Genomic DNA, 26,062 nt, shown 5'->3' on the forward strand with positions numbered 1-26,062 from the left:
CGTTTTATTCGTGGAGCTAAACGGTTGAGGCCACCCACTAGAGCCACGACCCCTTTATGGGATTTATCTATCGTGCTCGAAGGTCTTATTGACACTCCTTTCGAACCGCTAGAGTCAGCGCCTGACAGGATTCTGACTCTTAAGATGTTTTTTCTTATGGCCATTACCTCTCTCAAGAGGAGTGGGGATCTGCGCGCCTTGTCAGTCTCCCCATCCTGCCTGGACTTTGCCCCTGGGCTAGTCAAGGCCATTCTGCATCCTCACCCGAACTATCTTCCGAAAGTTCCATTTTCAAACATGCACCCTGTTGTTCTTGAAGCCTTCTGTCCTCCGCCTTTTACAGCTTCGGAGCAGGAGAAACTTCACCTATTATGTCCAGTACGTGCTCTTCGGATTTACGTCCACCGCACCTGCCAGTGGCGTAGATCAGAGCAGCTCTTTATTTGCTATGGAGGCCGCAACCGGGGGGCGGCCGCTACTACGCAGACCATGTCACATTGGGTGAGAGATGCTATTGCTCTCTCCTATGAGGCGCGTGGGCTCACTTCGCCTCTAGGAATCAGGGCTCATTCAACCAGGGGGATTGCTTCATCTATTGCACTAGCAAGAGGTATTCCCCTGCAACAAGTGTGTGACGCGGCGATCTGGTCCTTTCCGCACACATTTATTAGATTTTATAGTCTGGATGTTCCTGTCACTTCAGGCTCACAAGTCCTTGAGTCAGCTTCCCAGACATAGTTTTGAGACCTCTCAGCCTTGTGCGCACATGCTACACAATGCGGGGTCCAGACACTCGCAGTGCGGCGACGTTGGTACTCTCGTTCCCATAGCGTTTTCACGCAGCATCGAGTGTAGCCTTTGAAAGGGAACGTCTCGGGTTACTTTGTTGTAACCCTGTTCCCTGAAAAGGCGGGAACGAGATGCTGCGTCCCAATGCCGCACTGCCCACGTGACCGGACGTCCGTTCAGACAATCAATCTGAGGAATGTTGCCGGCTCACTCCTATTTATAACCTGCAGGTGCATCTAATCAGATGACGTCACCTGACCGAGGTTATATAAGCCAAAATTTGGCGTGTTTGGTACACACATGCTTCACAACCGGCAACACGAAAAGATATTCCCATAGCGTTTTCACGCAGCATCTCGTTCCCGCCTTTTCAGGGAACAGGGTTACAACAAAGTAACCCGAGACGTTTTCACTTGTGGCTTGATTTCACAGTCTTTGTCAGGCTCAACTAACTCAAACTTGTCGTTTTCATTTTTTGCCTCTGGGGGCGAACGACGGATGAAGGAGGGTCCGGTTAACCAAGTTTTTTTTGTTAGTTGAGATGCTGTGAGCGAGCGTGATGCGTGATCCGCTGGGTTTTCCTCGGTGTGCACATAGTGCCACTGCTCCGGCCTTGAAGACTGGCGAAAATGCTGCACTCTGTTGTGAACATATGTTTAGAATCTTTTTGATTCGTTGCAGATGTAGCCCAAGACCACCTTGCTATCTGTGTGAAAATGAACGGCGTCAAACTCTATGTCCAGCTCATTCCTGACAATATCGGCTATCCTTACAGCCAAAACAGCAGCGCACAGTTCCAGCCTTGGTATAGTGGGCTCTGACTGAGGAGTAAGTTTCGCCTTACCCATGACAAACCCTACCTCAACTTTGTCATTTGGATACAGAGCTCTCAAGTACGGCACCTATTGCTTTGGTCGATGCGTCTGAAAACACTAGAGTTCTTTGCGCTTTGCCTTACTAAGAGAGGTAGGTGTGTACGTTCTTGGGACATGGAGTTCTTTTAAGTCCTGCAGCGAATCCCTTCAAGCTTTCCATTTGCTCTGCTTGTCTTTTGGTAGTGAAGTGTCCCAATCAGAGTTTTCTGAGGTGAGTTCTCTGAGTAGAGCTCTCCCTTGAATGGTGACTGGTGCTAATAAGCCTAGTGGATCGAAGACACTATTAACAGATGACAAGACACCTCGGTGAGTAAATGGCTTGTTTGTTGTGGCCACTGAAAACGTGAATGTGTCTGTCACGGTTTTCCATATTAGGCCTAGACTGCGCTGTGATTGAGTTTCTTCTCCACTCAGATCAAGATCTTTCAGGACCGGTGCGCAATCTTCAGGAGAGAAGGCTTGCATGACTGCTGGTGAGTTAGAAGCAAACTTATGCAGGCGCAGATTGGACTCAGCAAGTGAAGCTCGCGTTCTTTGGAACAAGCCGATCGCTTCGGCTGGAGAAGGCACAGAAATCAGTCCATCATCGACATAGAAATGCCTCTTCAAAAACTTGACTGCATCAGCCCCATAGTCTTTTGCTTCAGCTTCAATGGCCTTGTGCAGTCTGTAAACAGCTACAGCGGGAGATGGAGAGTTCCCAAACACATGGACCTTCATTCTAAAGTCAATGACCTGCCTTTCAACATCATTGTCCTTGTGCCACAGAAAAACGAAGATAGTTCCGATGATCCTCACGCACCATGAAGCAGTAAAACATCTGCTGTATGTCTGCCATGACAGCAATGCTTTCTTTACGGAAGCGGAGGAGTACCCCAATGAGACTATTGTTTAAGCCGGGGCCAGTGAGGAGTACATTATTGAGTGAGACACCGTCTTCTTGGGCACTGGAATCAAAAACTACCCTGATCTTGTTGGGTTTTTGAGGGTGATAGACCCCAAACGTAGGGAGATACCAGCATTCTTCTCCTTGCTTAAGTGTGGGCGCTATCTCGGCATGACCACTGGAGAAAATCCCTCCCATAAACTCCACGTATTGCTGCTGCATGTGGGGTCTCTTTTGCATGCTCCGTTTGAGAGACAAAAAACTGTCTGACTGCTAGCTCTCTATTGTTAGGCATTTTCCAGCGAGGCTTTTTGAAAGGAATTGGGGAGACCCAGCAATTGTCATCGTCATGCTTTCGTCCATGATCTTCAAAAAGAGTGTGTCATTTATGGAGAGAGCTGGCTCATTGTTGTTTTTGCTGCAGTTGAAAACGGATTGTCCCAGACTTTGTTCTGGAGCCTTAGTGAGCCTGTTAACGTGTGGCGTTTCCTTGAGCTGTCGGAAGTTATCACACTGTTCAAAAACTGTGGGGCGGCCATTTTCAAGAATAATTGTTTTGAATGAGTTGACTGTGGGCTTGTGGACCTTACCTACAAACACCTCCCCGACTACGACCCACCCTAAATCTAGGCACTGAGCGAAGAGCGCATGATGAGGGCCATTAACTTGTTCCCTGCCTTTGTGTGCGCGTAGAACGTCTCGCCCTAGCATTAGGAGTATTTCTGCTTTATGGTCTAACTCTGGAATGTACCTTGGTATGGACGAAGGTGTGGCTGGAGCAGTGCAGCATTTGGTGTCGGAATCTCGCATCTGTCGTTAGGAATGTCCTGACATTCAATGAGAGGAGGGAGTGGGATTATCACGGACCCATCTTAAGACTCAATGCGAAAGCCTTCGGCCATTTTCCCCCTCGTTTCAACGGCTAACCATCGATTGCTCTGATCGTCAAGTATAACGTAAGCCAAAACCGCACTGTCTTTGTGGCCCTCTGGATGCACCTTCGTGAGACATATTTTTGAACAAGAATAACCCCACTGCCCTGGACTGCACACTTTGGTGCATGTTGTGGTTACTGCGATGCTGTCAGAGCTGTCTTTTCAGATACAGAGGAAGCAGAAGCCTTGCAGGTTTGTGGTGGGGGGACCAGGATGCATGACTGTTTCGTGGCTCGTACTTTTACACTCGGAGTACTTTACTGTGGATCTGCAGTACTTAGCGAGATGAGTGTCCGAGGCACAGCACTTAAAACAGATTTCTTTTTCTTTGAGGAAGGCCTTTCTTTCCACGAGCAGTTTGTTCCTGAATGTCCTGCATTTATTGAGTGGGTGGGGCTTATTGTGCGGTGGGCAGTTCTTATTAAAGTCCTTGCTGGGGGGTGTAATATTAGTTTTATTTACAGAGATGGGTTTGGCGGAGCTAAAGTTTCTCAGGTTGGGTCTTTCTAATTTTAATTGTGTCTGGCTGTTCTGTTGGTTAAAGCTTGGATCATTACGTCTCTTAGCTTCTTTGCATATGAACTTGCAAAAGTAACTGAAAGGTGGAAAGCGGTCATGATGATCCTCTTTATATTGTGAGCCTTGTTACATCCACTTCTCCTGAATTCCATATGGAAGTTGGTCCACAATTGGCCTGATTCCATGTGACATATCAAGATAGAGAAGACCGGGCTAATACTCATCCTCTTTAGCTCCTTGAATCTCCTGTAGCAGATCCCCAAGTTCCCTCAGTTTCACATTATCCTTTGCTGTCATTTTAGGAAAACTCTCCAATCTCTGGAAGAGCGATTTTTCGATGATTTCAGGAGCCGCACAGCACTCATGGAGTCTGTCCCATGCTTTTTTAATTAACACAAAATATAAAGTAAAAATAAAACAAATTAACCTGCATGTTACCTTAAAAAAAGTAAAAATAAATCCCGACCAATAAGTGTTTCCATTTACGCGCACAGGCACTGTGTGTGTATGTTTTTCTCTCTCCTGTGCTGCTGAGTGTGTGTTATGTGTGCGCGCGAGCGTAATTTGACACTGGGCCGGTTGTGTGTGAGTGAAGCACCCCCTCTCTGTTTCACACACACACACACACACACACGCACATTAAAGGCGAGAGAGAAAGAGAGAGAGAGAGAGAGAGAGTGTGAACCGGCACGATGTCAAATTACGCGTGCGCACACACATAACACACACACACACACACTGCAGCGCAAGGGAAAGAAAAACACACACACACTCAAACACTGACACACAGTAAAGGCGAGAGAGAAAGAGAGTGTGGGTCTTTATATGTGTGTGTGTGTGTGTGTGTGTGTGATAACCGGCGGTGTCAAATTAAGCGCACACACATAACACACACACTCTGCAGCGCAAGAAAAAGAAACACACACACACACACACACACACACACGGATTGATTATACCAGTAAGATACGAGCACTAAGACCCAACAGGTGAGATGAATACCCGCAGCGCCAAAGAGAGAAAAACCGTTGGCTCAGTTGTGATGACGCGACGCTCGGTGTCAAAACAAGAAGCGCATGCGTTATACATGATACTCGGAGCTCGTAAACGACAACAACGCTCGTTTTTTAAGTAAAAATTTATTAAAAATCTTTGCTCGTCTTCTGGAACACTCGTAAACCGTGTTACTCGTAATCCGAGGTTCCACTGTACCTATTTTTAACCATTTAAACTTATTTATTAAATTATTAATTGGATTAAGGGCAACACAAAAATAATTAAATAAGATTCTGTCAGACAATAAAATTTTATTATGGACAACTGCACACAAATTCTTACATTGCTTATATTGTGCATTGAGGTTGAAGGACCTTCATCCGTGGAGAAATCCCCAGGTACTGTATGTACTGTGAAAGAACAATGACAGTTTGTTACTCTAATGTAAAAAAGGGGCATGCATTATAATAGTATGCATCCTACCTGATCTACCAGCATTGTCCACTTCTATCACAGCAGATGTGGTCTCTTCATCTTCATCCTTCAGTGGAAATATGCAAGTATACGTTATCTGGCAAAAAGACAAAAAAAACTAAAAGCAACTAATGGTACCTGACAACAAAACATTTACAACTTACAACACAGACTATGTTCCATCTGTAGGGTCCAATAATAAAATCCCTCTACCAGTATCTATAAGAAAATACAACCCAAAAAATTCTCAATATTATCAAAGAAAAAAACTATAATGCAGGATAAAACATGTCAAAGTAATACAACTAAGATCACAGTAACCTATACATCATATGCATATAAATACAGTAAGCCTGCATAAAAACGTTAGGCATGTTCAAAAGCCTTTAAGTGACAGAGATAGTAATTTATTAATTCATATAATGAAAACAAATCATAGTGGTAAACTTACATTTCACCATGTTAGTGTCACTGGTCGCCCTTTATTAAGGGACAGAGCCAGCTCCTCAGATGGGGTGAGGGGAGGTGGTGGTGAGGCCCCGCTTCAGCCTTCTTTCTATTAGCTACATGACAAAAAGAATATACTAAGTCATTTTTAATAAATAGTTTAGTGATCGTGTAATCAAATATTACCTTTTTGCAGAACGTTTTTGTGTTTCATTTTCGCTTCTGGCTCCAGAAGGATTACACCTTATTAAATAAGAAACCATAAATTCCTAGTCAGTATATTGGCATTTTGACCTAAAAAAGTGAATGGCAGAAGATTATTATTGGCTTACATTTTTTTCATTTTGATTTTCCATTTTGACTTGTGAAATCGGCGATCCATTGAAAATGTCTTTATGTATGCACCATGCACACGCATTGACTCTGGGTAACCAGTAGAAGATTGATTAAACTTACTCTGCTCAGGGGTTTTGGAACCGACATATTCACGGTATGCGAGTTTGGGGAAAATCAACCCAGAGGTTATGATTAACCAAATGGTAAGTTAACCGAGCTTTCTGGAATACCCTCCTGTTTTGGGTTTATGTTTTGGTTTAATTCCAGTTATTTTTAGGTCCTAACCTGTGTATTCTCCTAGGCTGTGTAGTCTATAGTCTTGTTTAGCTTCATGTGTTTGGTTCTATGTTGTGTTTAGTTTTATGTTGTGTTCCACTTATGTAGTTTAGCTCCTTGTGTAAGTCGCTCCTTGTTTAATTTTAGCTCCTGTCATGTTCTCTCCTGTTTGGAAGTGGTTCATGTTTGTTTAGTTTTCTTTATTAAAGACTTTCCCAAACATTCACTTTTGCAACTATGCCTCGTGTCAAGTTCACACCCCGTTTCCGTAACAGAATGCACGACCTAAACAGTGGCAGAGTGGAGGGGCTTTTTTTTGGGGGGGGGGGGTTTATAGGCGATGGAGGCAACTAGAACTCCAACAGCTGGCAAGCTAGCTCACTGAGCAGATCAGCTTATGCCAGGACCACAGTGGATCATCACTGCATGGTAACCGTGCTGGAAAGGGTACACTGCTCCGGGATCAGCTCGCCCGGCTCAACAGAGAGGCAGGTGACGCACAGTCCAGCATCCACTCTCCAGAGCCTCAGTGGAGGGCTTCGATCTCCCAGAGAGACCCAGTGGGGGCCCAGACCTTCCAGAGAGTCCAGAAAGACATGAACCAGCTCCTGTTTGGAAGTGGTTTATGTTTGTTTAGTTTTCTTTTTCTTTTATAAAAAAAAATCCCAAACATTCACCCTTGCACCTATGCCTCATGTCAAGTCCAGACCCCGTTTCCGTAACAATTTAGTACAATGATGTACAAAAATGAGGAAATGTAATGAAAATCAGATGTTTATGCAATGGTTACTATAAGTAAAAAATAAACTGAAAGAAACTGAAAATTAAACTATTATTTAACAAACAAATGTGCTACATTTACTAAATATTTTAACTGAATTTAATTCATACTGCTCTATCAGAGAATAATATGTTGCACTTATTTTTTTAAACTATATTTCTCCTTTACTCAAGAGGTATTTTAATTCAGGTCAATGTATCTAATAACACCAAATTATAAACAAAGAAACAATACACACATTACCATATTAATTAAACATTTATTTGCCAAATTTGACAAGACATAAGGTCTAAACTCAACCTGATTTACTTTGCAAATGACATGTTACAAGATAATAAACAAGCTGAATTGATTATATTAGTAAACAGTCTCACAATACTTCTGCCACAAGTATTATACAGTTAAAATGTGGGAAGTAGACTTCTGATCTATGAGTGGTGTTTAAGTCAAAGCGGGACCTGTGATGAAAATTCTCTGAAATGAAGACGTAAAACTCTTTTGATTTTACAGAGTCCATTGCTGGTAAAATTCCGGTAAACTTTTACAAAAGCTTTTACAAAAAATCGACTGCTTTGATTGCCAAAGGCATTTTGCTCTTGCAGAACAATGCATATCCTCATACATAAAAAAAAAAAAATATGGAGAGTAATAAAGGGAGCTTTTGTGTGTTCTATTATTCTGTGCAAAGGTCCTGCTTTGACTTGAATGTCCCTTGTACATGTCTTTGTCCCTTGTATAAAAAAATACCCAACTTTATCCCTGCATTACTATCAACTATATTAATTTTTAACTTAAATTAATGGAAAATCTAGTATGTTCTAGTGGAAAACTTGTATATTATAGAATTATTATGAGTAAAGTGAAATATTTAAAGCCTTGTTTTAATTTCTATCTTTGTTACACATTTAATACTTCTGTAACATTTAAAAAGTTTAAACATTTACTTCCTGTTTTATCTCCATCCTAACTTCTTTAGTGGTGATGGTGCTATAAAAGAGATATTAAAATTATATAACATGTTTTACACAAAATTATTTGAAAATCAGTTTTAGTTTCTTCTGTCATGTGTGCTGTGTATGGGTTATAGGCGAGGCATAAACGCAAAGGTGAAGCTTTAGGTTTTTAATAACATAGAAATAAAACATAAACAAGCATGCTACAGCCAATTAACTAAGAAGGAGCAAACTATAGAAATAGAAAAGAAACCAAAACAACAGTAATGCGACTCCCTAGAAAAACAGGAACTAAGGTAACCAGCATGACGAGGGAAAACGTGTTATTCACAATAACTTAACAAAACAGATGCCAGACACAGACCAACTAAACACTTGACTACTCATAATGAAACTAATGAGCTACCTCAGTTCAGGTAAGTGCTCCCATCGCCTGACTAAGGTTTATTCTGGGAAATGTAATTCAAATTAACCAATTTCACATACATTTCACAACATACATAACATATTTCACTTCAATATATTAATTTCATATTACTTTCTCACAATTACTTTAACACAAAAATGCTGTACTTTTACTAAATTTTTATATTTTATAGCGTTAGTTTACTAGTACAGCACATTTATTTTATAAACAGCAAATTCAATAATGTTTAAGTACATTGTTTTGTTTGTGAAGTACCTTTAGTACTTTTGCACTTCAAATACATTTGAAGTTAAGAATGTATTTGAATGTATAAATTCATTGTTTTATGACTTTAACATGAGTAAGCTATGCAGCATTATACTGCTAATCACACTGCCTGCCTCTCATGACTGGAGCTGTACTGGACTCAGAGCTGAACTGGACTTAGAGCTGTACTGGACTCAGAGCTCTGCTCTCTGCAGTTTTACTGCTGCTGGACGCACAGCTGATGCATTTACGTTTTTCAAACAATTTCCTACTGCTGCGTGCAGTGTTTATTCGGGTTAAAAATACTCACATACAGTAAAGGGTAAAACACGGCCAGAGCCAGGTGCCTAAACAGTGCCAGAGCCCAGACACTACACCTCATCTCATTTCAAATATTATCTTTCATCCAGTGTGTCATGTAGGTGTATGTAAACATAAACTATCTGCACTATCTGTGACGCTGACAGTGCGCGATAAATGGAGTTTTTGTCATTTAAAAAAAGAATCAGCTCACATTCGCCTAAACTAGTCGTTAGCAAATCTATTTTTACTCTGTTACGGATCCACGCCATTCCGTAACATATTTGCATAATGTCTTCCTACATTCCTGTCCTGAAGACCAAACCTGCCCATCACATTTTCATCACCTCTGTTTCCTTCCCCAACATGTCCATTGAAGTCTGCACCAATCACTTCTGCATCACTTCATCTAACTTACCCCAGAATGTCTCCTTCTCTTCTAACTCACATCCTACCTGTGGGGCATAGCCACTAGCAACATTTAACATCACCCCTTCAATATCGAGCTTCAAACTCATCAACCTGTCTGATACTCTTTTCATGTCCAGAACGTTCCTAACAAACTCCTCATTTAGGATAACTCCTACTCCATTTCTTTTTCTATCCACACCATGGTTAAACAATTTGAACACTGATCCTAAGCTTCTAGCCTTGCTACCTTCCCACCTGGTCTCCTGGACACACAGTATATCCACCTTCCTTCTCTGCATCATATCAACCAACTCTCTTGCCTTCCCTGTCATAGTCCCTACTATCACTCCTAAACTCTTGCCTTTTCTTTTTTCTCTCTGCTTTCAAACACACTTTCCTCCTCTCCTTTTTCGACCAACAGTAGCCCAATTTCCACCGACACCCTGTCACCAGCACAGATGGCGGTCGTTGTTAACCCGGGCAGTGACCGATCCGGTATGGAAATGATATTTGTGATTCGCATCATTGATTTACTGATTTGATGCCCTTCCTGACACAATCCTCTGCATTTGTCCAGACTCGGGACCCAAATGTCATCATGTGGCTGCCATCACCTGCAGACCTTGTAAGAGTTGCTTTAGTAGCACCTGTTGTTGAATTCTCATTTTAAGGAGATGTTCTTTTGGGGTTCTTTAAGTGCTCATTTTCGTGCCACCTGCCTGCATTCTTCACCAGTGTTGCAGTTCGACAAGGCAGAGAGTTCAAACATGGAGACCAAATTCCACAAACCTGTTCTTTTATTAACAGGCCCAAATAAATCTAGATGGTAAGAAACATTGGGAAGGTTTGGCCATGGCCAGATAAATTGCGCTGCTGTCTTTTGCAAGATCAATCAACCTGGTTATTGGCAATAGTCAGTTACAACATCCTCACAAATGCCAGCTTATTTGGTATAACCCATCTGGCAATGACTCTGCTCTTCTTTACTATGTACTGATTAATTCCTGATTGTCCTTATCGCTCAAAGATGTGCGCAATGAGGGGACCTGATTGTGGATCTGACCACTACCTTTTCCATGCAAAGATACAGCTGCAGTTGCAGTGGGCAAAGTCAAAAGGATCTCCATCTTCCAAGTGGAACTGGAGATACCTGAGGAACCTGGCCATCAAAGAAGACTTACAGACTGCCTTGTCCAACAGAATTGCAAAACTTGAAGCACTAGACAATGCTGATGCTGCTGAGAAGATTTTTTTCTGAAAACATTCCCAAACGTGCCAAGACATTGTGCTATGGATCTCTAAGGAATGCTTGGATCTGGTGGACCAATGGGAATGGCCCAAGCACCTGAATTTTAATCAGTAAAGATTCCTCAACAGGCAAGTGAGGCAAAAGCTAAAGGCAAAAAGAGAGGCCTACTGGAACAAGGTCACATTTGATCTTGAGGAGGCAGTGTCCAAGAATGAATACTGCACCCTATATCAGACACTTAAAAAGCTCAGTAGTAGAGCCAAGTCCACAAACAAACCCAGACTTCCTTACAGACCTAATGTTTTGCCAATGATAGCTCCATTTTTGCCGACACCAATGCTCAAGCTACTAGCACCTTATTCCACATAGCGACCATCGCCGAGTCTTATGGCCTGAAGATCAATGCAAAAAATACCAAAGTTATGACCACTAATGGTTCCCCAGCAAAGGTCTACCTTAATGAGGTCCAAATCAAGCAGGTCCAAAAATTCCAATACTTGGGATTGCTTGTGCAGGAGAAAGTTCTGGCATCAATCACAGAGATCCACAACAGAATCAGTCAGGCAATGGCAGTGTTTGCATCACACAAATGGTGCCTTTGTGAAAAAAACAAAAACAGAAAAAAAACAATATTACAATCAAAATCAAAGTTCACCTCTTCTGGACCATAATACTGCCGATTCTCCTGTATGGGTCAGAGACGTGAACTCTGCTCAAAACAGAGATGAACAATCTTAAGGTGTTCCAAATGAAATGCTTTACAATTCAAATTTGCCGCAACCATCAACTGGCAGTCGAAGACAAAATCCGGACACGTAGACTCTGATGGTTTGGCCACATCTGCAAAATTAATAATAAGAGGCTACCATACAAGATCATGCCAAGAGAGTGGCCACACCACTGGAGGGTCCAACGAGCAGCACCAAAAAAAACTCAATCAATCAAGTTGAAGAAGATCTGCAAAGCTAATGATTGATCACTGATAAGGGCCAAGTGCAAGGCTACAGACCGACGAGAGTGGAAGAGGATTGTGAATGATATCAACCAATGGCTAGGGATCAAAGAAGAAGATGCAATACAATGAAACCTTGGATTGCATGTATCTTGGTCCGCGAGTGTTTTACAAAACGTGCAAAAATTGAAAATAAAATTAAACTTGGTAAACGAGAGAGCAGTATTGTGAGTAATTGTCTCCCATACTCTATCTCAGTACGCGTGTGTCACTCGCATATCCATGCATGCATATACTGTTTACTATGATGCTGTGACCACATGTTTGTGCGCATAAAGCATTTTTTATTTTGTATTTATATGTGTGGGTGTGTGCTTGTGTAAGTGAGTCTGTCTGCAAACCGGTATGTGTATGTCGATGTGTCTGTGTGTGCACTCGCTTATGTAAATGAAAGTCCCTGGTGTGTGTGTCTGTGTGTGTAAGAAAGTCGTCCTACGCAGTAGCCTCCTCTTCCTTCTTTCCTATCCTCCTCTCCTTCTCTTTCTGGTCTCAATCACTACAGATACGATTCTTTTTAAAGGTAAGGTGCAGGTTAATGTGAGAGTTTACCACTAGAGGGCATTGTCTTAGTATTAGTTTGTGTAGTTTTGTTTCTAGACTCAATTTTCCAGAAGGCATCTCGGTCAGGTGATGAGGGAGCTCACCTGAACCGAGGTAGCTCATTAGATCTTCGTATAAATTGCAGTTTGTTCTGGTAAATTGTTCTGGTAGCATTAATAATACTTTGAGTTTGTCATGTGGGTATTTTGTTTTGTTTTGTATTTAGTTTAAGTTTTGTTGTGTATTTCTACGTTTAGAAGGCTCTAGTTTTGTTATGTTTCTGACGTTTGGGTGTGGTTTGGAGCTGTTTTGTGTATCAGTTGGTTTGTCTTGTAGTCTGTAAGTACTGTTCGGTGTGTCTCTAGTGTCTATGTTTAGCTCTTGCATGTTTAGGCCCATAAATGTTTAACCCTTGTAGGGTTAATTATTTGTAGGATTAGCCACATGAGTGCTTAGCCACTAGTCGGTTTAGCCGCTAGTATGGATTAGCCTTGTGTGTGCTTAGCCTTTTGTGTGTTCATTCCCCCCTTGTAGGTTTAGCTACTAACATGTTTAAATACTAACCGAGTTAGTTACTAACCCGTTAGTTCATCATCCATGTCTACCATACCCATATTAGCTACTAACCTGTCTCTATTCTCGTCCCATCTCTAGTCCTGTCTTGACCCCAGCCTTGTCTCATATTTGGTCTTGTCTTGTCTAGTTTCAGCTCCAGGTTTAGTTGGTTTGTCCCGCTCTAAGCCTTTGTCCCGCTCTTAGCCTTTGTCCCGCTCTAAGCCTTTGTTATGCTGAAGAGCCTATGTTTGGCTCTAAATCCCTGTGTTTTTAGTTTAAGTTCTTTGTTTGTTTAGTTATTATTGTTTTGTTTGTAAATAAAAAACACTCTTTTACCATTACACCCTCTGCGCCTATGCCTGCCCTTTAAACCCATGGCAGTAACATCAGCCAGTATACCACCAGAGCATGACAGTTAATGTTTTTTTTTTTTTTTTGTTTGTTTTTTACTTCATATTTTGTATTAATAATCTTCATGTTAATATTTTTGGGTTGTGGAACACATTTGTCAAAGTTCCTATTTCTTATTGCGAAATTCATACATACTTGGCACTTACCCCCAATTTATTTTGGAGACACGATTTTCAGGTCACATCACAAGATCTTAGGAAACAGTTCAATCAACAGACCAACTCAGTCTGGCCTAGATTTCACCACCCTAATAACAACTAGTGTTTATTAGGATTTATAATGATTTACAACAATAATAACAATAACATACTGTCTTTCTTAAAGTGATTTAGAGGCCATTTTACCCATCACATTTTTCTTTGTGTTTAGTTCAGGTTTAAACAAAATAATATAACATTTAGGGGTAAATATACAGAATAGTAAAGCAAAACTGGAAGCTAAAATAGCAAATATCTCTACAGCTACAGTAAATTTTCCAGGAGAGCTGACATAAGCAGGGATGAAGGTGATCCACACAGCACAGAATATAAGTATGCTAAATGTGATGAATTTAGCTTCATTAAAATTATCTGGCAGGTTTCTAGCTAGAAAAGCTAAAACAAAGCACAAGAAAGCAAGAACCCCTATGTACCCCAGGACAGCCCAGAAACCTATAGCTGAGCCCAAGTTACATTCCAGTATGATTTTTTCCTTGTAGTAGTTCGTGTTCTTGTATGGGAAAGGAGGAGAAACTGTTAACCACAACACACAAATAAGGGCCTGTATACAAGTGAAGGTAAGAACAGTAAATCTCTGCTGTAGAGGCCCAAACCATTTCATGACATTAGTGCCTGGAATCGTAGCCTTGAAGGCCATTAGCACAACTACTGTTTTTCCCAAAACACATGAGATACAGAGTACAAAGGTGATACCAAAAGTTGTGTGGCGCAGCATACAAGACCACTCAGAGGGTCGACCAATGAAAGTAAGTGAACAAAGGAAGCACAGAGTCAGGGAGAACAGCAGCAGGAAGCTCAGCTCAGAGTTGTTGGCCTTAACAATAGCAGTGTCTCTTTCTATTAGAAATAAAACAGCTACTAACACAGTTGTGGCAGCTCCAAACAAAGAAAAAAATACTAGTATTATTCCCATAACTTCTGTAAATGAAAGAAACTCTATGACCTTTAACACACATTTATCTCTACCAACATTAGACCAATATTCTCCTGGACACTGCTCACAGTTATTTGAATCTGTAAAAATAATCATGGTTTTTCTTATTAGAGAGGAACGTATATTTTATCGCACAAGGTCATTTATTATTACAATTGTTGAAAAGTTGTATCCTAAATAATAAAAGGATGACACAGAATGTACAGTTGACAACTTGTCTTTGAAACTCACTACTGCTGAAATTACCTGTCTGGTTACTGATCTCTCCATCTGCACATGGTATACAGTCATAACAGCAGACAGGCCTTCCTTTTTGTGCAGCTTTCCTGGTTCCTGGAGGACAGCTCTCACTGCACACAGACCTTGGCTTCTAATGTAAGGAATATTGTACAGCTGCAGTCATGACTACTTAGTTCTTATTTAACTAAATTATCTTAATTTATATTTATTTAAAAAATACATCACCAAACTATGTACATACCTCTCTTTTCTCTCCAGCCCACACTATGTCCTCAGTGTTTAGGACAAACTGTTGCCCACTTGGTAGAGAGGCATCATAATATCCCACAGCTTTAAATTGCACTTCCCCACTGATCCCTCGTTGCCAGTTCACAACATCATATTTCGCAGCCATTGCCCCAGTATTATCAAACCACACCTGTTCTCCTAGTTTCGTGGTAAAATTTAATTTTTTTAGACCTTCAGTAACCTTCAATAGATAAAAAAAGCAAGTATCAAACAAGTATTAATTTAGGCCAATATCAGTCATCACAATAACCTAACTTGGTATTGTTTTACTTACCTGCCATGGTAGTATTGTTTCTTCTTTCTTACAATCTTGGTTTTCTTTGCATCTCAGCAGGCTGTGTAGAGAATGGGCAACAGCATAAACTGCATTGTAAATGTTTTTTGCATATCTCAATTCTGATATATCATCATTGTAGTTCTTAAAAGGGATCATATTTTCATAATTGCCACATTTCTCTTCCGTTTGAGAAATGTTTTCCTTCATTTGCAAGCAAGGGACTGCTGTTTCCCAAAATTCATTCACAACATAGTCAGCAAAACTGTTAATGTTCAATTTTCCCACATCAAAACCAATGGATCCAGCCAATATGTTGTAACTTGCTGGGGTTACTAGATTGACAGCAGTAATCCATGCTTCAACACCAATCATTTGGTAGCCAGTGACATTCATTTGAATAAGCTGGTTTATTAGAATGTTCATATCAAAGTGGGCAAGAAAAATAATAATTACTCTCGCTGTGCCTTTTTTAATAATATCAGCCACTTTCATAATTTTTGCAGTATCTGACCGGTCAAACTTCTCAGAGTACTCAACACATATTCCCTCCTCTTTGGCTGCATTTAGAAAAATGGCCATTCCATTGTTGCCATAGTCATTATCACTGTTCACAGCTCCGACCCAAGACCAGCCAAAGTGCTTGACCAAATATGCCAGTGCTCTACTCTGGTAGAAGTCACTTGCTATGGTCCTGAAGAAGGATGGGTACTCTTTTCTGTTGCTCAAACATTCACATGTGGCAGCATGGCTTATCTAAGGAGAGATACGTAGATAAAACATTGAAGCCTGTTTTAGTGTATTTTACAGCAAATAATTTATTGATAATTTGCTTTGAAGCTCTATGATATGCTAAAACACGGATTTAGTGTTTTAGTGCAACTCACAGCAAATTATTTACATGTTTATTTGCTCTGAAGCTGTGAGATTTCACTATTACCCAGTATGCCACTGTGCTGAGGTCAAAATTAACACATTTCCTAAAGAGATAAGGGTTAAACATGATTCTGTGTATATTTTAATTTTTTACCGTACATGCATAAAATAAACATAAACAATTTTAATCTTTACCACTGGTATCCTAAATGGTCCAGTAGTTTTTGTAAGTGCTATAGTGGGAGTAGACTCTGATTCCCCTATGATGGCTTGTACAACTGCTTGTCCAGAGCAGAAATCATCTGCTGTTATGTCCTGACCATTCATCAAAGCCATGGAGGCCTTCATACTTAACAACCTTGAACCACAATTGTCATAAATCCTGTAACCAACCGAGATATTTTGGAGTAAACGATTGGTTCTGTTGATTTCATCAATTGCAAAAGTCATCGTCTGAGCAAGGCGTAATTCTCTGAGGTTAAATCTACAAATATTAAACATCATAATAAATGATATATTTATTATTATAAATAATCAAATACACATTTCCTAAAAATTACTCTAAAGTGAAATTGTCCAGTACAACAAACCTAATGCAGGTTAAAGGTTTTGGTTTTTCAGTATATGCCAGTGACTGCAACTCTGTCCCATCATGGATTGAAAAAACAGCTCCAATTATTACATTTCCATCTTTTGATAGTAAAGGATAAGCTGGGTTTTCCATGATATTGCATGTATCTCCCATATCCATGTATAGAGTAAGAAGTATTACAAGGAATAACATCTCTATTATTTTTTCCAATGCTTCTTCCTTGATCAGTCCTGAACATATATATTCTTTATATATTTATAGACATGCCCTCTTTCTTTTGGCTATGGCCATTTACTTTAGACAAATCAGATAGGTGGTAAGCTTTGTGATGTCATTAAGAGACATGATCTTGGCTACATCTGACAGTTTTATCTGGTTTAATTCAATAAATAATGACAACACATATCATTTACATTTACTATTGTAGTCTTGTGCATACTAGGCATGGTTGTCCTGTCCAAATTTCCGACTAATTATTTGTGTTGTTGTATTCCTTACATGTATTCACTGAGCAGGAGAGAAATACTGAATGATGCAATTTCTAAAAATAATCAGATAAGTTGAACACACTTTCTTGGCAATGTCTAACGTGAGATATATCATCACATTCGTTTCTAAGCATCCTTTTAATTTTTCTGTTTTATTGATGTTTTACTGCTAGGAAGTTATCCAAAGTCACCCTCAGCCAGGTCAGGTAATTGAACAAATGCTTAGGCAGTCAAGAAGTTCTTTTTTATATTCTTATTCTTATTTAATTATTTATTATTTTTTTAATCTAGGTTTAAACTCATAGCGATTGACTCTTAACACTCTAACCCTTAAGCAACTGATACACTGTTCCATGTTTCCTACTCTTTTCTGATTTTTGTTGTTTGTTGGTTCAACTGATATTATCTTAATATTTACTGAGAATAGAGCCAAGTATGCACTCTTTATATAGTGTTAGGAAATTAAGGTTATATAGGCCTATTTGTAAACATGGCCTCTATCTCTGTGCATTTTCACTATCTCTATGTTGCCTCTATGTTTTCCAAATCCTTATGGTTGACTTCCTTGCTGTGTGACCTCAATACTAGGCTACCATTGTGCAAGTAATTTAGAGCACAATGTGCAAAGTTGTACAAGTGATCTCTCGCTTAGTGTAAATTGAGGGAGAGAGCTGAGTATTTGAGTTCTCCGTTATATATTTGCATAACAAAGAACTTTTATAGTACATATACATACAAACTAAATCTTGGGCTTTATATATTTGGATCCCTGTGATATGTTTCTCAAGGCTTTCAAACTTTTGCTTCCAGGTCGAGGATGGTCTTACTTGTTACTAATGATATTTAAACTCAAGATAATATCTAAGATGTTATGTCTGTACAATAAATTGTATGGATAAAAACATTTACTTTTTGCATGCCTGACTGGACAACTGCATGAGGCAGCTAAGAAAATGTTACTGTTGAACAGGGATAGCTAGCTAACTTGACAAGCAACTCACTGAGATGAGACTTTATCATTAAAGAGCTATGTTGTTGAAACTTTTTAGACAATTTTCTTTTTTCTTCCTCCCATGCTGTTGAGCCCATCGGGTGTATAGCGGTAGTGGTATTTACAGGAAAGATTGCTAGACTGATGCACAACATTCATTCTTGCTTATCTGAGCTTAAAGACTAGCAACAGTGAAGTAATTTTGTGTGGGCATAGGGTTTGCCCAAAGACCCAACAGTGGCATCCCAGTGATCTTAAGTGTGTTACTCTGCCCCAACTGCTCAACCATGGGATTATAGTGAGCTGTATGGAAGAGCATTTCCAAATTTCTCTGTGATAGAAGAATTCAGGTCATCTCTTCCTTAGCCTGAGTATCCTGCATCCCTCAGTATTACCTACTGCTGTCTACCTGCCTCTAGGTCTCATTATGTTGCTCATCAAGTTGTCAACCTAATATGCCACCCGAGGCTTTGCGTATTTACAACCAGGCCTCACTATGTAAGCAGTTTGTCTCAAGATTTAATGCATGGGTGAGAAGAGAATTAACCACTCCTTCAACTCTATTTTTTGCCCCTGGAATGTAACATTGTTTGGCACTAGCAGACAATTGTAAACACTTCAACTTTATTAGTCGTGGGTTGTCTAAAGTCTCACTTTGAATTAGGCATTGATTACGTCAAGGCCTGGTCACAACAAGGCCTGGTCTCTGTGATAAAGTGAATTCTGTAACAAATCAGACATTCAGACTAATGTTCCGGCATCCATGAGGGAACATAGATGCTGAAAATGCCTGGATTCATTGTAATGCCAAAAAAACACCCCAATTCCTCCAGGGTGAAAAGAGAAATAGAGCATGCAGAGAACTGAATCCAGTGTGGTTGACCCACATTTTATGTGTACCTTTTTAGAGTAAGAGACATGGACTGGTTAAGAAAAATGGCACTTTCTATGCAAACTAAACATTGCACTAAATTTTTCCAATACTGTTTATTTCGACATGAGTTAACTTATCAATAGCATGCCATAATAGACAAATATATAAATTAAATCACCAAACTGTCGCTAATATTTTTATGTAACCTGTAGTGGCGGTGAAACGAATCGGGTATACAATCATAGTTGATTGACAAACAGCTGGCAACACTCTTCGCCAGCTTCAGAAACAATGTGAAGCATGCCAGTGGTTGGGGTTGTATAGCTCGCTTATGGAATGAATACGATGAGATGCCAGAGTAGAGGTTTAATACCCCTATCTCACCTACGTGGTTTCACGCAGGGGCTGTAAGTACGATTCAGCGGGAGTTTTTGTCATGTTTAATTTTAATTTTAATTTTGTTTTTTTCTCGCGGAAAGATAGAAAAGTAATTACAACGCAAAAACTTGCGACTTATGACTAACGACTTACTTAGTGATAAGAAGCTTTCGAGAAACCGGGCCCAGTCCAGTTTGTTATCCAGATGCACTCCCAGTTATTTCTAATCAGAGACCATGTCCACTGTCTTTACCTGGACAGATATAGGAGTCACAGGGGTTCCATCTTTCCTGAAGTCGACCACCAGCTCTTTTGTTTTCTTGAGGTTAAGTTGTGGGTGGTTATGCTCACACCAGAAAAAAAGTGATCCACCACAGACTGGTACTTGGAGATGTCACCATCCTTAATACATCCCACCACCACAGAGTCATCAGAGAACTTCTGTACATGGGCATGATTCTGAATTATATTTAAAGTCTGATGTATGGAGGGTGAAAAGAAATGGAGACAGAAAAGTCCCCTGAGGAGGACCAGTGCTGCAGATTACAGTGTCAGGTACACAGTTTTGTAAACAAACAGACTGGGGACGGCAGGTCAGGTAGTCCATTATCCAGGAGACCAAGGGAGTGTCAATTTCCATGATCCTTATTTTCTCCCCCAGTACTGTCGGTCGTATGGTGTTGAAGGCACTGGAGAGGTCAGAGGACATAATCCTCACACTAATCCCAGGTGTGTCGAGGTGGGAGTAGGTACGGTGGAGCAGGTGTATAATGGCGTCATCTACTCCCAGGAGTGGCTGATAGGCAAACTAAAGAGGGTCAAGAGAAGACTTCGTCGAAGGACGAATTGTATCCAGGATAAGTCTTTTAAACACCTTCATAATATGTGATGTTAGAGCGACAGGTCTGTAGTCATTCTGGGAAGAGGGTTGTGGTACCTTGGGGACAGGAACAATGCAGAATGTTTTTCACAGGGCAGGGACTATCTGTAGAGGCAGACTTAGGCTAAAGAGGTGCCGTAGGACCCCACACAGTTGAGGAGCACAGGATTTCAGGACTCTTAGGTTGATATTGTCCGGACCGGCAGCTTTTGTAGGGCAGAGCCTGCTCAGGCCGCGTTTTACCTGGTCATCTGAAATGTTAATTGATGGGATTGCAGAAGAAGTAGTAGCCATTTTCTGTGTGGGGTTGGATGGGGGAGCAGTGAAGCCTGTATTAAAGCTGAAGTTGAGGGTGGTGTGAGACATCAAATCTGTTAAAGAAGGTGTTGAGATCATTAGCACATTCCACATCACCCTCAATAGCTTGGCCACTCGTCTTGTAGCCAGTAATGCTCCTCATGCCTCTTCACACCTCTCTCATGTTGTTCTTCAGCCTTTGTTCCGTTTTTTTTGCGGTAAGACTCTTTCCCCTCCCTGATTTTGAGAGACAACATTCTTGGAGCCTTCTTCGCTGCTTCCTTATCACCAGACCTAAAAGCCCTTTTTTTCTCATTTAAGGAAGCTTTAATGTCCTTGGTGACCCAGGGTTTATTTTTGGGGAAACAGCGAATATTTCTCATAGGTACACAGGTGTCCACACAGAAGTTTATGTACTCTGTAATGCAGTCATACCATCAATGTCCTCTTTATGTGGTTCACAGAAAACATCCCAGTTTGTAGCCTCAAAAAAATCATGCAGGGTATTCATGGCTCCTTCTGACCACCACCTCACATTCCTCACTGTAGCAGGCTGCCTCTGAACCAGGGACTTTGTATATTGGCTGGAGATAAACTAGGTTGTGGTCCCCAGAAGGGGTAAGGCTGCAGCACTTTTAACATTAGCATACAGCAAGTCCAGTGTCCTATCCCCCCTGGTGTCGCAATCCACATACTGAGTAAAAATGGGTAGAGTCTTCGTCAGGGATGCTTGGTTAAAATTGCCGGAGATCAGAAGAAAGGCATCTGGGTGTCGGGCCTGGAGTTTGGCGGTGACCAAGTGGATGACATCACACGCTGTGGCGGCGTTCGCGGACGGAGGAATATACACGGCAGTTATTATAACATGAGAGAATTCTCTGGGTAAATAATATGGGAGAAGTCCGACAGCCAACAGTTCAATATCAGAACTACAAACACGCTCCTTAACAGTCACATGACCAGGGTTACACCACATGTTGTTGATGTAAACAGCCAGCCCCCCTCCTTTCTTCTTACCACTCTCTCTCCTCGTCCTGTCGCTCCGTATCTCGCTGAAGCCATCTAGTGTAATATTAGTTAGGCACATCACTATGTAACCAAGTCTCTGTAAAACACATCAGATTGCTCTTGCGGAAGATGTTTTCAGTCCTTAACAAAGCGGTCAACTCATCTATCTTATTGTCTAGAGATTTTACATTGCCCATGATAAGAGACGGGGGATACAGCTTGTACTTTCTCATCCTCTCCTTGCTCTTTACGTCTCTCCTCATCTTTGCATCCCCTGCGCTGATTTCTTCCACTTCTGCGTCCTCTCGGTGTCCTCCTCCGTATCTAATCAGGGATGTTTAGAGACCGAAACACAACTGGGTCTCCGATGCCGGCGGGCTTTAGTGGGATCAGCTATTCCCTAGTGTAAACAAAGGAACCAGCTCCGTGCTGCTGCGTGCTGATCGCCAAAAACATAAATATTGCTGCATAACTAATAAAGATAAGACTTTAAAAACGCATGGTTTGAAAGGGCAGACTATAGTGACTTAGGATAAAATAAAGTTATGAATAGATAAAAGCGAAGAAGTATTAAACACAAGTAAAACACACAAAAACCTGGAGAGCAACTGCACCAAGCTGCTGCACACTCGCGCATGCGCAATTCTGCAAAAGGCAGTCACTAAAAGCACATATAAACAGATGTAAGATGGCAGTAATAAGATTGAATAAAAGTTAGCAAAATAAGACATAAAAACCTGCATGTTTAATCTAGGTTCAACCAGTCCACTATACATCCACAACTGACCGTTAATCATGCTTACACTATCACAATAAGTGTATTAATTTTACACATTTTGGGTTTTTAAATTTTAAGTCTTAAGTTAAACCACACTGCACCACGGATATTTGCTTACTTTCTCATAAGCCAAATCCTATGCATTACATGTTTGTTTGCCATAGTTTTATGAATCCAAACCCATGTACATAGGGTTCTCATGTTCTTTTTTGAATAAGAATATTGTTTACATTGTGAAAGATTCTGTTCACTTTATGAATGTCCTAGCCATCTTAAAAGCCAGTCTTCAGTGGCTTCTGCTGATTTGATAGATATGTAAGAGATGCAGAGGGATGATCATCCATCATCTACTACAATCATTTTATATTTTGTTTGGTGGGAAAACTTATTTATTTATTAATTAATTAATTTAGTTATTATTGATTGATTGGTAGCTTGATGGGGACTTGCATTGAGACATGATAATACTGTGGCGTGGGCGGGGCGGCGGCTGACTACCAGCATGCCTTGCGGGAATGTCGGTGTGTTCACCATGATGGGGAAAGGTGTTTGGGTTAGTGGCTTCGGCCCTGTTGTGTGTGACGTGTGAAATGTGCTCCAGTTCAAGCTAGTGCTGAATTGGATGTAGGCTCCTGAGTGAAAGTGCTGCTCATGCCTTACATGCTGTGTGCTTAATAAAGTACTCCCAGCCATTGCATTGGGTAGCAAATAAGCTCACTCGTCTCTCCAGCATTCTTCCCGGCGTAAAAACGCTACAATACAGTATGAAACAATTTATCACGTGACTTCCCTACTTAATATTGTGGCGTGGGTGGGGTTTGACAGACGACCATCATGCTTTGCGGGAGGGGTTATGATGTGTTCACCGTGTTGGGGAAAGGTGTTTGGGGTAGTGGCTTCGGCCAGGTTGTGTGTGTGTGGGGGTAGATGTCTGTTTAATGACTGTAGGATGTGCTGTTGCTCAATAAAGTACTCCCAGCCATTTGCATTGGGCAGCCAGGAAGCTCACTTGTCTCTCCAAGTTCATTCTTAGCGGTAAAAACGCTACATTTGGTGTCAGAAGTGGGATGGAGAGTAACGGCTTAGAGCGCACCCCAGAGCAAGCTACAGCTCCGTGCGCCGTCAGCCGGCGAGGCGACCTGCAGCTGCACCTGCCGTCCTACAACGGCGCTATCAAGCCCCACGCATTCATCGCCCAGGTGGAGCTAGCCGCTGACTTCGCGGGCTGGTCCCTGGCGGAAACAGCCGTCCGGGTGGCCCTCTCGCTGGAGGGCGAAGCACTCCGGGCGTTGGAAGACCTCCGTCCGGATGAGCGGAAGGACTGGGCGAAGTTGCGGGACTCGCTCCACTTCCGGTTCGGCGCGAATGACCGTAACGAAGCCGCGTGCGAGGAGCTGGCAACCCGCGTGCGGAGCGCCTCCGAGCCACTAGGGGCGTTCGCCATGGACCTGAGATCTCTCGCACGCCGGGGCTACCCGGAATTCGGGCCCGTCCAGCAGGAAGAGCTAGCACGGCGTGCGTTCCTGCGGGGAATTCGGCCGTCGCGGCTTCGCGAGCACCTCCGGTTGGCGGCACCGGCTTCCCTGTTTGAGGCGCTGCGCGAAGCCGAGCGCGCAGAGCCCATCATGGCAGACCACCACGGCGAAAGAGCCGAGCGTTTTCCCGTGGCTCGGGGCCGCTCGGTAGGTGAACCTAGCCGGGGACAGGGCTACCCGTCGCGGCTAGGCCTCGACTCAGCCTCCGAGATTCCGCGACCACGCCAAGGCCAGGGACTGACGGATTACCGCTGCGACGTTCTCAGGCCTGAGGACAACGTACTCCAGCAGCCGTTAAAACTAGCCGAGGAGAAGCCGCCTCCTACAGCCGTCTTTGCTTCCCCAACGGCCGGGTTCAACTTCCGGTCAGGACGCGTAGGAAATCGCGCGGGTGTCTACGTGAACTGTGGCCTGAACAACGTTTCGCTACGGGCGCTCGTGGACACTGGCTCTACGGTTTCGCTGCTGCGCTGGGGAGCATTAGATCAAGGCGAGCGCGGTTGTATGCTGCCGGACCCGGCTTTGAGCATTCGCACCGTATCGGGAAGTTATTTGAAGATACGGGCCTGTCGCACGGTGCTAATACAAGTAGGTGCAATCATTCTTTCCCATCCGTTCTTTGTGGCAGACATCGAGGATGATTGTATCTTGGGTTTAGACATTTTGGAAAGGTGGGGTGCGGTACTGAATCTCGTGGACGGAACTCTGCGCGGTAATTTCGGGTTAGCCAGGTTGCTAGTGCCCAAAGCGCAGCCGGACGGGTTAGAAGCACGCACCAGGGGGGCGGAACTTCCGGTGGACGCGCCATGTAAACATCCGGTAGCCGACCGAGCTAGGATAATGGCCGAGCTAATGCAGCGTAGCAGTGTAGGGCTTAGCCAGTCACAGACCGACACCGTGAAGTCCCTTTTGCACGAGTTCGCGGATATTTTCGCGGTAGATGAGCGCGAGTGCACACATACCAATCTGGTGCAGCACACGATCGATACGGGTGACGCAGCGCCTGTTCGGCTACATCCGAGACGCCTCCCGTTAGCTAAACGAGCTATCGCCGAGCAGAAGCTGCGCGAGATGGCCGACTCGGGCGTCATAGAGCCAGCGTCCGGACCGTGGTCTTCACCCGTTGTGCTCGTGCGTAAAAAGGACGAATCGTGGCGGTTTTGTGTGGACTACCGGCGGTTAAACGAGGTGACGCGTAAAGATTCTTATCCGTTACCGCGGATAGATGACGCGCTGGAGCACGTTGCGGGCTCGGCGTGGTTTAGCTCGTTGGATTTGCGTAGCGGGTATTGGCAAGTAGAGCTCGCCCCGGAAGCACGACCAAAAACCGCGTTCTCGATCGGCCAAGGGCTATGGCAATTTCGGCGCATGCCGTTCGGCCTCTGTAACGCGCCAGCGACGTTCGAACGGTTGATGGAGAAAGTGTTGACGGATATTCCTCGCAACCGTTGTGTCGTTTACCTGGACGATTTATTGGTGCACGGCAAGGAGTTTGAGGTCGCGCTAGCTAACTTGCGTGAAGTATTTTCGGCTATCCGGCGGGCGAATTTGCGGCTCAACCCCAAAAAGTGCCAGCTGTTGCGGCGGGAGACGGGTTTTCTAGGACACGTAATTAGTGCTAGAGGTATTGCCACCGATCCAGCAAAAATTGCGGCCGTGCAGAATTGGCCTGAACCGCTAAATGTGTCACAACTGCGCACCTTCCTCGGGTTAGCCTCTTACTATCGTCGGTTCGTGAAGGATTTTGCCACGATCGCTAGTCCGCTGCACGGGCTCACGAAGAAGAATCAGCCGTTTCGCTGGGACGGGGTGCACGCGCGCGCTTTCACTCGGTTACGGGAAGCTCTGGTCACGTCGCCCGTTCTTGGATATCCTGACGCGTCTCGTACGTTTATCCTCGACACGGACGCAAGCGATGTAGGGCTAGGGGCTGTACTGTCTCAGGTTTCCGAGGGTAAAGAGCGTGCTATCGCCTACTTCAGCCGCGCGTTGT

At 42.6% G+C, this 26,062-nt stretch overlaps 1 protein-coding gene across 1 annotated transcript; it reads right to left on the reverse strand.

Annotated features, from left to right (window-relative positions):
- Positions 1 to 13,736: 13,736 nt before the first annotated feature.
- Positions 13,737 to 16,993, reverse strand: LOC128528117 (extracellular calcium-sensing receptor-like). The gene is made up of 6 exons (XM_053500871.1): positions 16,839 to 16,993; positions 16,444 to 16,732; positions 15,373 to 16,128; positions 15,052 to 15,279; positions 14,817 to 14,940; positions 13,737 to 14,650 (listed from the first exon to the last, which is right to left on the reverse strand). Exons 1-6 carry the CDS (start codon positions 16,991 to 16,993, stop codon positions 13,737 to 13,739), a joined length of 2,466 nt encoding a protein of 821 aa, XP_053356846.1.
- Between the last annotated feature and the right edge of the window lie 9,069 nt (positions 16,994 to 26,062).

This window comes from Clarias gariepinus, chromosome 7 (genome assembly GCF_024256425.1).
Source record: "Clarias gariepinus isolate MV-2021 ecotype Netherlands chromosome 7, CGAR_prim_01v2, whole genome shotgun sequence".
Taxonomy (NCBI): Eukaryota; Metazoa; Chordata; class Actinopteri; order Siluriformes; family Clariidae; genus Clarias; species Clarias gariepinus.

Bases quoted from the DNA above. Each gene is read 5' to 3' on its own strand.
- LOC128528117 (XM_053500871.1), bottom strand. From the start codon at position 16,993: ATGGGAGATACATGCAATATCATGGAAAACCCAGCTTATCCTTTACTA. The intron at 14,941-15,051 runs GTATGTACATAG...TCCTTACATTAG, and splicing joins GGGCTGGAGAGAAAAGAGAG to AAGCCAAGGTCTGTGTGCAG. The intron at 14,651-14,816 runs GTAATTTCAGCA...TTATTTTTACAG, and splicing joins AGAGATCAGTAACCAGACAG to ATTCAAATAACTGTGAGCAG.